This window comes from Zonotrichia albicollis, chromosome 7 (assembly GCF_047830755.1).
Source record: "Zonotrichia albicollis isolate bZonAlb1 chromosome 7, bZonAlb1.hap1, whole genome shotgun sequence".
Taxonomy (NCBI): Eukaryota; Metazoa; Chordata; class Aves; order Passeriformes; family Passerellidae; genus Zonotrichia; species Zonotrichia albicollis.
Window position 1 is genome coordinate 41,980,381 of NC_133825.1, and position 13,199 is coordinate 41,993,579.

At 44.9% G+C, this 13,199-nt stretch overlaps 1 protein-coding gene across 21 annotated transcripts in view; it reads left to right on the forward strand.

Annotated features, from left to right (window-relative positions):
* The first annotated feature begins 451 nt into the window (after positions 1–451).
* TCF7L2 (transcription factor 7 like 2) overlaps positions 452–13,199 on the forward strand; it is a 171,717-nt gene continuing 158,969 nt past the window's right edge. For 8 of the 21 annotated variants that reach the window (XM_074545239.1, XM_074545240.1, XM_074545236.1 and 5 more), the window contains exons 1-3: positions 453–1,318; positions 1,650–1,716; positions 1,901–2,025. In XM_074545239.1, coding sequence (XP_074401340.1) covers positions 1,130–1,318; positions 1,650–1,716; positions 1,901–2,025 — 381 coding nt within the window. In that variant the 5' untranslated portion in view covers positions 453–1,129. Of the gene's footprint in view, positions 1,319–1,649; positions 1,717–1,900; positions 2,026–13,199 lie in introns of all 21 variants that reach the window. The other 13 variants (XM_074545237.1, XM_074545241.1, XM_074545242.1 and 10 more) reach the window with 5 other exon arrangements.

Here is a 13,199-nt window from a genome sequence, read left to right on the forward strand (position 1 = left end):
AAGCACCCACCGCACCACCCTGCCGTCACATGTACCCAAATAATAAGGGCACACAAACATCCTTCAGGAGAAGCCGGGCTGCGGGGGGATGATATGTTTATTAATGTCCAGAATGTAAAAGTTGGCGCTCCCGGAGCGCGGAGTCAGGGACACCCGTTCGAGTGTTTTTCCCCTCGCTCCCCCCGTCCCGCAGCTCTGAGCTGCGGCGCACAATTTTTAAATTTTTTTTTTTTTTTTGGCCAGCCTCTCCCCCCTCCTTTTGCGTGCCGGCCCCCCCAGCGGCGCCCCCGCCCCCGCCCCCGCCCCCGCTGCCCTCCCCTGGCGCTCCCGCTCCCATGCCAAAAAGGATCATTGTTAGTTTCCTACTTCCCCCACCCTCCTCCTCCTCCCCCTCCCGCGCCCCAGACCTGTTTATTTATGCAGACGTCACCGGGGAGCCCCCGCCCTCTCCTGCATCTCATTAAGTGCCTGGTGTGTTTCTCGCTCCCTGTCAATAATCCCGGATCCCAGACTTCTCCGTTCCTCCGGATTTCGATCCCCCTTTTTCTATCTGTCAATCAGCGCCGCCTTTGAACTGAAAAGCTCTCAGTCCAACTTCAACTCACTCAAACCCGAGCGGCACAGGCTCCCCATATCCGCGGCGACTGCCCCCCCGTCACAGCTGACTTCTGGGCTTGGTTTGTTGCGTTATTTTTTTTTTAACCCCCCCCTCCCCCCCGCTGCTCCCCCCTCCCCACGGTTTATATATTTTTTATTATTATTAATTTTTCCGCGAGTGCGTGCGCGGGTGTGCGTGTGCGCGCAGTGCACGCCGAGCAGCTCCCGGGAAGAAAGAAAGAGAAAATCCCGAAGAAGGAAAGGAAGAAGCCTAAAGTCACTGGTGCAAAGGAGCAAAGAAGAGACATTTCCCTCCCCTCCTCCTCCCTCTTTTCCCCTCCCCAGGAGGAAAGAGAAGGGGAAAAAAAAGAAACTTTCACCTTGGACTCTTCTTTTTTGGTGCAAACTTTCCTCCCCCCCCCTTCTTTTTCCTTTTCCCCCCCCATTCCCCTCCTTTTTTTTTTTTTTTTCTTTTGTTTTTCCCCTTCCCCTTTTTGCAAAATTGCTGCTGGTGGGGTGAAGCAGGAGGAAAATGCCGCAGCTGAACGGCGGTGGAGGGGACGACCTGGGCGCCAACGATGAACTGATCTCTTTCAAAGACGAAGGGGAGCAGGAGGAGAAGATCTCCGAGAACTCCTCGGCGGAGAGGGATTTAGCTGATGTCAAGTCGTCTCTCGTCAATGAATCAGAAACGAATCAAAACAGCTCCTCAGACTCGGAGGTACGGGGGAAGCCCCCCGCGGGGCCGTTTCGGGGCGGCGGGCGGGCGGGCGGGGGCCGCGCTGTGCCCGGGGCCGCGCCGGGGCCGGGGGCGCCGCGCCGGGTCCCGCTCCCGCCGGCGCCCAACTTTCTCCGCGGCACCAACTTGTAACGATGCCTTCTGTTTTGTTCTGTTTGTTTCCCCTTCCACCTTCTCCCCGCACCTCTCCCTTCTTTTTCGCCTTTCATTCCTCCTCTTCTCCCTTCTCCCCCACACCCCCCAAAAACCATCCTCCCCACCCCAACCTACCCCTTCCCCGACTGCCCCACGCCGACCCCCGGCTCGCTCCCAGGCGGAGCGGCGGCCCCCGCCTCGGTCCGAAACTTTCAGAGATAAATCCCGGGAAAGTTTAGAGGAAGGTGAGTACGCGGGCCCGGCCGGCACCGCCGCCCGCCCCGCACCGCCGCCCCTCCGCCGGGCGCCCGGCTCCTCTTTTGGGGACACTTGCTAAAAAAACTTTTCCTTCCCCCCCTCTCCTCCCTTCTCTTCCCTCTGTTGCCCCCTTCCTTCCCCGCTCCCGCTCGTGTCTCCCCGCCATGTTAGCTGCGAAGAGGCAAGATGGAGGGTTGTTTAAGGGCCCACCATACCCGGGTTATCCCTTTATAATGATCCCCGACCTCAGCAGCCCGTATCTGCCCAATGGATCGCTCTCTCCGACGGCGAGAACGGTAAGTGCCGGTTTTTTTCCCCCTCTCTTTCCTCTCCCCCCCGCTCCCTGCCCGGCTCCCGCCGCCGCCGCGCTCCCGGTGCCCCGCTCGCCCCGGCCCTGCCGCCGCCCCCTCCCCCGCGCCGCAAACTTTCCAAACTCCGCGGGCCGCGGCGGGAGGGGGATTGTTTACACTTCGCCATATTCCTTTTTTTTTTTCCCCTCGTTTATTTCTTATTTTGTCTTTTTCTTATTTGTTGTTAATTTCTTTTTTACTTTCAGTTTTGTGGGCAGTTTTGTTTTTTTTTGAGCCCTTGTAACCTCCGCTGTGGGGGGTGTGGTATGGGGAAGAAAAAAGCAAACAAATTCCAAACAACACCTATTTCAGCCTCAAAACAAAACTGGAAAGAAATTTTTAAAAACCCAAGAAGTTTGGGGTTGGCGGGGTTTTTTTCCCCCTCCCCCCTTTCCCTTCTCTCCCCTTCCTTGGGGAGGGGGGTTATTTTCTCCTGGCCGAGCCTGAGATCCGCTCCTCCACAAACTCCTCGTTTTCCATGGTGATCCGTCGCCTTCTGCCCTCCTCCGTGGCGGCTGGGCCGGCTCCCCCTCCCCTTTCCTCCCCCTTAACCCTCTCCTGCCCTCGCCCGCCCCGGCCTGCGGGAGCGGCGATTTCATTGTGCCCCTTCGGGCCGTGCGTGCCGCGAGTTGTGCCCGGGCTCAGCCCGCTCCGGCCGCCCCGATCCGCGCCCCGCGGCGTGCGGGGGCCGAGCGCCGCTGCCCTGCCCGGCGGGGCCGGGGCCGAGCCCGGGGAGCGGCTCCGTCCCGGTGCGGAGCGGGGGGAGCCGCGCTCGGGGCACGGGGCTGAGTCCGGAAACAACTCGCCTCGCTTGGCTCTGGCAACAACAACAGCAGCGCAAAAAATAATCAGACAAGTCGAGCAAAATTCCTCTTGGAAGTATGCTGGCAGGAAAACAATTTGCTGAAAGCGTCCGGTTTTTTGTTGGTGGTTTTTTTACCTTTTTTTTTTTCTTTTTTTCACCCCTAACTCGGGGTTCACTGACGGGGGGGTGCAGGTCTGCGTGTGCCTGCAGCTGGAGCGAGGTTTAGCCCAGATCCCAGGAAACTTTGGGGTCTGCTGGTGGGTTTGTAGTCCCAGCTGTTTTCCCCGCTCGTAGTGTCACCCACGGTGTGCTCTACTCTAACATCAGATTTCTCAAGTGTCACCTTTCCTTTCCTTTTGAAAAGAGTTTAAAAATTTTTCATTTTGAATGCTTAAATCCACTGGGACTTCCAAACACCACTGATTCCTACCGATGGCTTTAGCGTTGCTGTTTTGTTTCTTCAGAGTGTTTCTGAGTCTGAAGCGTTCCCACCATCACCATGTGTGTTTATACACTTTTTTTTTTCCTTGTGGTAACACGAGATAGCGATTTACAATAATAGATCTACTGTTGGGTAGATGTTGAAGCTGTACTAATGACTGAGGGCTTGGACAACTTCAGTATATCAGATCTACAAGTGTTTTAAAGCATTAAAATATTAAACATCGGGTCAGTCTTGTTTTCACTTAGTAAAACGTCAGTAGACACAGATTAGTAAATGTAGAGTGACAGGGAGGTTGTGAGGAAGGTTTTCTGACTTTGCATATGTTTAGGGCTGTGGCAGAGTTTTATTTTGGAAGCTTGTGAGGCTCTTTTTGTGAGGAGGTGATTTCTGGGACAGTAGCAGAGGGGTGACTGCAGTTTGCAATTGTAATGATGGGGAGGGGAATTCAGGGGCTGAATGCATTATATTTTTTCTTTTGAATATGGTCGCCCACATGTATATGGATGATGGTGATAAATTCCAAATTCCATAAGTACCAGAATCCAGATGGCAAAACAATCTTTGTTCCAAATCACTTTGTTACGAATTGTGAAGCTTTGTAGCTTTGTATTCCTTTTTTTTTTTTTTCGCTCGTTTTTTACCTTCAGTGCATTCCACTGTTCCAAGTGCAGACTAATCGGAAGCACACCTCTGCTGCCTTTTTCTTAAAGCGTTTTTCTTACACCAGCTCCAGCTCTTTTTTTCCTCATTACCTTTATTACAGATCCCTTTTCCCTTAGCATGTGGGGTAGGGTTCTTCAGCAGTCAGCTCTCCTGGAGCATTCCTCCCCTTGCTCCCCCACCGCTAAAAAAGGCCTCCATAGGAATGTTGGGTCCGTGTGAATTAAAGGTGCTGTACAAAAGCTTACAGGTTGGTTTATTGTTGGTATAGCAGGTGGCCTGCTTGTGTTATCAGATGAATTCTGAAAGGATATTTCCACACTCAATAGGCAATTTTCTTATTTCCACATCCAGGCTCCAGCAACCTTCTCCTATCTTCTTAACCTTATTCTTTCACATTCCGTATTCTTGTTTGTTTGCCTGCCACTTAATTATAGCCAGGAAAAATTAAAGTTGTTTATTTAGGCCTGAGAGCAGAATATTATAAAGATTCAGCGGGATAGCTGTTGTCTGTCACACACTATTTTTAGGTGGATTCTAGTTCTCTGCTGTACCAGCTTTCAATTCCAGATGAACTAGATCTTTCTCTTTCCTGTTTGATTTTATTTTATTTTTAAATGCGCTTTGGAAAGGTATAGATGCTTCTGCATAATTACGAATTTTATTTTTATTTATGTAGTTTTTCCTGGAGCCATATTTGTTGAGTGTCAGAGTATGCAAGGTAAAGAGGTGATGCAGATACGTAGCAAAATTGTTTTTCTTTTCCTTTTGCTGTTGTACAATCTTAAAAGTCTGTGGGTGTGGTTTTTTTGTTGTGGTTTTTTTTTTCCTGGATTTTTTTTGTTGCTTTATTTGGGGGTGGAGTGGGATTATTGTGTTTTTTAAATGTACCTGTAATTGTCTGATCAAGAGCAAACTTGTGGGCAGCAATTTCTCCTTTACTGCTTCAGGAATGTGAAGAATTATGAAGCATCATAAAATCTGCTTATGAGGAATAATCTATTCTCAAGGATAACGCTTTAAATACTGGAAACTCTTTATCAAGGTTGATAGGAATAATTTTATTTTTAAAAATCAAAGATTTTTTGCATGCTAATCTTGCTGTTGATAGAATACTGTGGTGGGCTTATGAGAATAGATGTTATTAAGTAGAGATCTAGTCAAATGGTACTGAAGTGACGCATCTGAGAGCACCAGTTCCATCCCTGCACTTGTGGAGGGACTGGGGTGGCTGCATGTTGTGGGCAATAAAGGAGACTGTTTTCCTTTCAGAGTTGGAAAACACAGAAGTGGTGTACTTGATTTTTAGCTTAAATTTGGAGCTTGGTTAATGCTTTTGGTAAGCAAATATATGCAGTGTAATGTGAGAAAACCCTGCTGGCAGATGCTCTTATTTTTACTAGTGCTGTTGCATCTTCCTTTCCCCTGAGTTGTTGCTGGCTGAGTGAGGCTGTAGGGATAAGCTTATGTTTGGCCCCAAAGTTTGGGAGTCGGGAATAGCTGTGCTGGAGAGCAGCCCCATCGCCTTGATTTTTATGTTTAGGAGGAAACATTTTTTTTATTAATTGCCTTGAAAAATTGATGTTTTTCTTTATCTACTGAATCAAACCATGTAATCCTTCGTATTACAAAAGCTTTAGACCCTGGGGTGTGAAGGGTTAATGGTGGTCCTTTTTTTTTTTCCCCTCCCTCCAATTGTTTTGACAACACTTTTCAAAGTGTGACATTCCAAGCCCTTGCAATACAATGTAATATTACTGTAATTACACAGGTCATTACATTTTAAATAGAGAACAATAAAATGCTTATCGCCCTGAAAAAGAACAGGTGTTCTTGCCCTTCTTTGGTGTTTATGCTAATTGTTTTTCATCTCCTTCAGAAATATTTATGGCTGGAGTGTTAAGGTTTCAGTCTCGATGTGACAATATTAATTCTTTACTAATCTTTATGGTTGAGGTTTAATGTCTGCAGTATGGATTATAGTATTAATGTCCCCCAACTAGTTTAATAATGTAGATACAACTTAATATGTCAGCACTTTGGTACTTTATGATACAGAGCTATTCAGTGGAGAGTGAATTATTTGCTTTGTTTAAAAAAAAATGAATGGACATGCTCTTAATAAAGTTTCTGGACTTGTGTAAAAACAAGCTGTTAAATAAGAACTGATGATCCTGTGGTGTAAATCAAATGGAGCCTCCATAAAAGAAACTTTGCTCGTGCTTAATTAGGTAGATTGCTGAATCACTCTGCTATAGCATTAGCATGGCTGGTATACAGTGGCAAACAGACTGTGTTTGTTAACTTACTTGCAGTAAAGATGCTATTTATTTTTTATGCTATGCTTTTTTGCTTTTTTTCTTTTTTTTCCCCTTCTTTTTCTTTTTTTTTTCCTTGATAAGATTTTATTCTGGAGCAAATGCTGCATTGCTTACTCCAACAGTTTCTCTTCAGGGGCCTATGAAAATTAGTTAGAGAAAAGTTTCATGTTTCTGGGACCTTGCAAAACAATATAATGCAGTACTGTTACTTGAGTGTACAGGATAATTGCAGGACTGCACTTCATTAAAAATAATATTTGCTTTGGAAATCGAACAATTTTAATAGGTGCACCAGTGGCTGATCTGTAGTGTAAAAAAAATACAGTAGATGCCTTTCCAGGTTTTTTGAATGCATTCATACAAACGACTAAGGATGTTGAAGAGGGTGGTGTGGTTTATTTTTTCCCTTCTTCCCCTTCATTTTTTTGTTCAAGCAAGTATGTGCTGATTTGTCAGCTGAAGATGGAGGGGGGGAAGGAATATGTTGCAGCTTTCACTGGCGCTTGTAAACCAGAATGTAGGTAAAAATGTTTTAAATTTGTCAAGACTTTCATGAGTGGGCCCCAAAATCAGATAAAAAATGTGGTGTAGAGAAAAAGGACAGCTGCAGATTTTTTGTGTGGACGTGTGTTTCTGTACCATGACTAAAAACTCTAAGGACCTTTTCCCAGCTGTCTGGGAGTTATGTGGAAGTTGGATTATTGGCAGTTAAGCATGAGACAACCTGGATTTAGCAAATGCTCTCCTACACAGGAAGCAGATGACATTATCCTGGGGGAAGGGAGGAGATCCTTCTCCAGGCACAGCCTGGGGGGAGACGCCTGCTCCCCCCAGCCTCAGAGCAGCCAAAAATAAGGGCTGGCCATAGGCACGTAGAAATAGAACAGCGGCCGGGTTGTCAGCTTGGGGTTTTTTCAGGGCTTTTTTTTGAAATCAGACACTTTCCTTGCACATTGGGGCTGTTGTGAGAAGTTTTGCTTTGGAGGGAGTTGTGAGGTTTGGGGGGATGTTTAAATCTGTGTTCCCTGGGTGTCTCCTTAGTCCCATGTCCTGGCAAATATGTAAGTAAGCCTTAAAACTTTGACTTTTAATTGGGCACATTTGTGAAGGAAATGGTTAATTTTACAACCAAAGGCAAACTTGCACCTCGACAGGTCTGCTGAAAGAAATGTGCCACAGTCGTTTGCTGGCAAGCACGGCAGGGTCATAAATCCACGGGGTTTATTTACAGCCTATAACACTTATGAATGTTAAGATATTTGACGCCACGCTGGCCTTATAATATCCAAGGTCCACAGACACTGGCAGTGGGTCAAATTTCTTTCACTAATTATAAGCAATGAGAGATGAAGTGTGGTGCTGGGGGTGTGTGGGGGAGATATGGAAATCCTTTCTCTCCCCACCTAAAAGCAAAGAATATTTCTGCTGCTCCTCCCAACCGCTGCTTTATGTTTGTGCTTTTTTTTTTTTTTTTGTTACGTAGGCTCCGAAGTTTATAATTAACGCTTGTGGTGCTGTAGAGGCTGGGCAGTGGGTGATGCAGCTGGGCTGAAGGAGGGAAGAAGTTTAGCACAGCTCATGTCCTTTACAGAGGTCTCAGCAGTATCGTGCAGCATTTCCTAGATACCGGCACAAGCAAACATTTAAAGACAGATGACACCTGGAAATGTCCTTTAATTTTCTCACATGCCGCTGAGCTGGGGACGAAAGAAAAAGCTGCCTCGGGTTTTATGCAGGAGGAGGATGCTTGGAAATACAGATATTAGAGTGGTTTGTGTGTACAAAACAGGGCCTCTTAGAAAGCAGCAAAAGCCCACGTTAAGGGAAAACATGCACTGAATGAATGAAGATGTTGAGGTTAGAGGCAGTTTTTAGGGGAGAAGCCCTGTGTCCTGCTGGAAGGGACAGTGTGGGATGGACGAGTAGGTCAGCGTGGAGGGGAGCAGGGGGACGTGCACAGGGTGGTGTTTGGGGAGGGGTTAACTGGGGGGAGGCACTGCGGGAGCAGGGGGGCCACTGGAGAGTAATTGGAGGACAAAGGAGGGATGTTGGAGCGGGAGGAGAAATTGTAGAAACTTGGGGGGGGGGGCGGGGGAAACGCCAGTATTTGAATGGATGGTTGGAGGGGAAGCTTGGGATCTGGGGATTCACTCTTAAGTGTCAGGAGAGTCTGGGGCCCGAGAAGAAACAGTGCTTGGCTCAGCGGAGCTCGTTGTTCTCGGCTCACTCCCCATTACACAGGCTTTGTAGAGTGGACCGTCAGATTTGAAGTGCTGCGGTCTTGTCTGTGCTGGGGGTGTGTGTGTGTGTGTTTTAACAAGATAATGTGATTACTCAAATATGCCTAGGTGTTACTTTTAGCTTTAATTTCTCCATCAGTTGATTTCAGGTTCCCTCTAGGTTACTGTTGTGCTTGGAGACTAATTTAAGAAAAAGGCAGGGTTATGTGTGTGGTGGAAAGCTGCACTCCTTTAGACATATGTTTTTCTTCTAGAGCCCTGTAAAGCCTGACTTAAAAAAAAAAGAAAAGAAAAAAAAGAGGGGGCTGTCAATTCAGCTCTTCCACAAATAGCTGTACAGTTTTGTTGAAGGTTTTATGCATTTCCCTAATCAATGGAGCGCTGTGACTTATTAGCCCCCAGGGACAGATCCAAATCCCCCAGCACTGCGCTGCAAAGCTGGTGTGGTATTGTACCTTTTTAACAGGTTATCAACAAGGATGTTCCCCTCGTTCCCAAGATGCTTCCCACCCCCTCCAGCATCTCCCCCCTGTGATTCTTTCCGGCAAAAATCTGTTCAGTCTCACGCCTTTGTTTTAGGTTGGCTAAACCCTCGACCCTTATTCTTTGTGGGGTCACGCTCAGGCAACTGGGCAGTGCTGAATGAGTTAAGTCTCTGGCTGAAGTTTGGCTTCATGCAACTAAATTTGAGGCCTGGTAGGCATTAGCAGGGCACAGCACATTTACAGAGCTTAATTAGTACGCGCTGTAATTGTTCATGGTCTGCCAGAAGGAGTAATGTTCAGGAAAAGTGGAGTCGTTCTTCTGCAGTCTTTAGTTTTAAAACGATAAATCACTTGCATATTTGTGCAGTGATTCAAATGGAGCTGAGACCTCTCCATCTCAACATGTGGTAAATTGTAAAGTCAATGAATTGCAGATGTAGGGTACAGCAGATTCTCTAAGAAAATGCAGAATGAATGGGAACGGGTGATGCTATAAATACGTACTGAGAAGATAGCTGAGTTTCTGCTTGCTGTGCCAAATTTGATAAACTAAAGATATTAGCAATTTTGTTCTAAATGTATTTATTTTAAATATCCTTAAACTAAGTGTAGGGGTACCATTACTTCCCGTTACTTACCGTTACTTCACTTAGTAAGGTTTTTATTAATATTCCAGAACAATGGGATTCATATGGATATGCGCATGATAGCCATATTAATATAAATTAATTCATCATGGGTAATACTGTAGCTGTTACTGGAGGAGTTTATAGTGCTGGGACACTTTCAAGTGTGGCTACAGCAACTTACAAGAAATGTTGTGGTAGAGGATGCCTCTATATCCTAGTTGAGGGAGGTACTGGGATTGTTATGTATCTCACCATAGCATTTCATATCTGCCTGTGATTCCTTCCACCTTCAGAATCCAACAGCCTAGAGCCTATTTTAAAAAAGCAAAACACAAACAAAACTGTGTGCTACAGATTGACATCGTAAATGCTTCGTATTGTTTCTTTTGCCTTTTTTTTTTTCAATGTGGAGAATGTGTGTCACTCTTACTGCTGTGAAATCTTGTCTTCCTTGGGCTTGGTCCAAGATCCATTGAAGTCAGTGGAAAAAAGGCTTCTATTAATAACGAAGGGTTTTGCATCAGGCCCCGTGTGTCTTGAACCAATGGCCAAGTTCTTCAAAAGTGGATGAAGGCGTTGAGAATGCCAAACTCAACTAAATATGATATTGATGTATAGCTCCTTCATCATAGTCCTTTGCTCCTGGAGGAGGGGGGGAGGCTGGGAGAAGTCAAGTTGCATTTCCAATGGTGTATTCTTGAATGAGCTCCTGCTTCTGCAGTATTTCCCACAGAAGTGTGGAGCATCCTGGCAGGATCAGGGTTTGGTCCCAGGCTGTGTTGCATGTCAGTTCTGCTTTTCTAATACGAGTAGGTGGATTTGTATGGAAGTTGTAAAAGTTAATGATTGTTCTCTGACTCATATGCTGCTGGCTTCAGCAAAGAAGAAATGATGACAGGAAAATGATAGAAATTATAGGAGCCAAGTAGGCTTTGAGTGGAGAATGGATTTATGTTGTTTGAAATGCCTTTGCTGCTTGGTGGAGGGAGTGCAAGGAAGGAGAAGATGGGAGGGCAGTTTCTTTTCGGGGCCAGATGTTTGGGGTACCAAACTCCTGCCAGCATTCAGTTAGGGAGTGAAGCTGAATTCAGGAGGGACTCTTGTTGGACTTGACCATTTTGTTCTTCCTGCTGACACAATTAGTCCTGCATAACTGTTCTCCCCTCTTGGCAGAGCAGGTTTTAGTGCCCTAGGCTCCATTGGAAGTACAATTACATTACTTTGGCTACCAAGTATGAATATATGAATGTGCTCAACTTGTGTATATCTCACAGCTTTCTAGGTCTTTCCAAACTATCTGTGGCATGAGAGATGCTGTATACAACAAAATCATTCTCTGCTGCTTAATTCACTACTGGTGGTGATACAGCAGAGACACAAAAAAAAAAAGAAAAAAAAAACCCACCCCAAAAAAACCATTCCAAAAGGAGGGTGTGGGAAGTAATAAAGTAATAGAAATTGCCAATCTGAAAATACTGCAAAAGGACATTCTGGAGAATATGAGAGATTCTTGGATGTTGATACAATAGAAACAAATTGTCCTATTTTAAGAAAGGGAAAAATAGAGCAAGAAAAGGTGGAGGCGTACCTCTTGGAGCACATCCGAACTCCCACTGGAGTCAGTGACTCCTTAAATAATGATCTGGAAAAGTCTGAGACTATAGGCTTTTCTGTTCTGGAGAAAAGCTGCTACACTGATTTCTGTTTTTAACTGATAGTAATATTTAATAAAGGTTCTCTCGGAACTGCTTTAAACCCTAGCCTGAATAATTTTAACTTGGTTAAATGAGTGAACTGGTTTGGGAGCATAGACAGTAAGAGGTTTGCATTGGTTTAATTAGATTTAAGAGATTTATAAAAGCAGGACCACTACTCTGACATAGGCAAGGTCTGGAAGTCGGCATATAGATGATGCATTGATCTACACCCAGGCTGAACAGACAGCTATTGAAACTGCTCTATTATAAATGTTTGCCAATATTAAAGAATCCAAGGCAAGGTATGACCTTGAATGAACACATCAGAAGAATAAGATGGCAGTTAGTGTTTCTATCTTTGTTTTCTGTGGGACATTAATAGGAAGGTTTTCTCCCTTTCAGTGGAGTTACAGATTATAGTTGTCTTTCTGGAAGTCAAGTTTTTTGAGATTTTTATTATTATTAATCAAATGTCTCAGTTTACTTCAATCCCTGTTACATTCTCCCATGGGATTTTTATTAATTCTTCAACTATGTCATAAAAATGTAGTTTAAATGATGTCTGTGTCAATTAAAATTAAAGAAGGTACTTACAGGAGCTAGTCACAAACATAACTGCTGCATTGGTCACAAACCACTGTGTAAAGAATATCCACAGAGCTTATTTTATCTGGATAGCAGCTAAATATCTTTGCAATCCCCAGGGTTATTAAAGGCCAAGTGCTTGGTACATGTACTTAGTTTGTTTTCCATTGTATTCTGTTGCTCGACTACAGTACTTGAAAGTACTTTGTTTTTTATTTCATAAGAGTGAAATTAAATTTAATAAATATGGAATGAAAAAGTGAAAACTAGAACCTGGGTGTCACTGGGAGGTTGTAAATGGGAAGTAGTGAGTTGCTGTGCTGCTGGTGTGCCCAAATGTGGGCATTGGACTGGCTACACAGGTACATCTGTGTATATGCATGTGATGTATGTTATCCTTGAACACATACTTGGTTATCAGGTGTCTATTCAATTTTAATTGACAATATGAGATTCCTGTGGTTGCTCTGTGCACAGATTGCCTTGGGGCTCTACAGGGTTTGTGGGAAGAAAAGCCTTGACAAGTTTCCATTAAGCCCTGAATCAGGCAGTTGGAAAAGAGGAGAATGAAAGGAGCTGAAAAGAGGGACAACTTGTTAGTGTTGCATTCTGCGTTTGCAACGAGAAACCTCTTTTAGACAAGAGTGGTTCTCAGGCCAAGAATTTCAAACTCGCGGAGAAACCTGTCCAGAGCACAAAAGTTGTTTGAACGGGGTGCAGAATTGTCACAGTAATTAGAGCAATCTCCGTTTACTGAGTGGCAGCCTTTATAAAGGACAGGGGATAAAGGGTTCAAATTCATCTTTCTCTCTCCGATTCACTTCTGATGAACTGCCTCTGTGTATGTATGTGTATATGAAGGAGTGTGTGTGTGTGGCCACATTTTCAGCTACTCATCATTTGATTGTCTGTGTTTAAAAAGAAGAAGGACTTAGGTTTCTTCTTCCTGCCTTCAATGGCATTTTTGGGCATTTTTATTTTATTTTTATTTTAATTTTTTTTTGTTTGGTTGGGTTTTTTTAGTTCTGTCATTTGACTTACCAGAATAAGAGGACACTTGGGAAAATGCACTTGTGCTTTGGTGGAGGGGGAGCCCCAAATATTATTTCTCTGTTGATTTCTGCTCTCATTCAGTCCTGCATGTTTGACTCTTCAGAACAGTCCCATTATTTTTAAAAGGATTACTTGTGGAAGCAAGAAAAGTGAATGGATAAGGCTTGGGCCCTTAAAGTTTATCCTCTTGCCACTGCAAG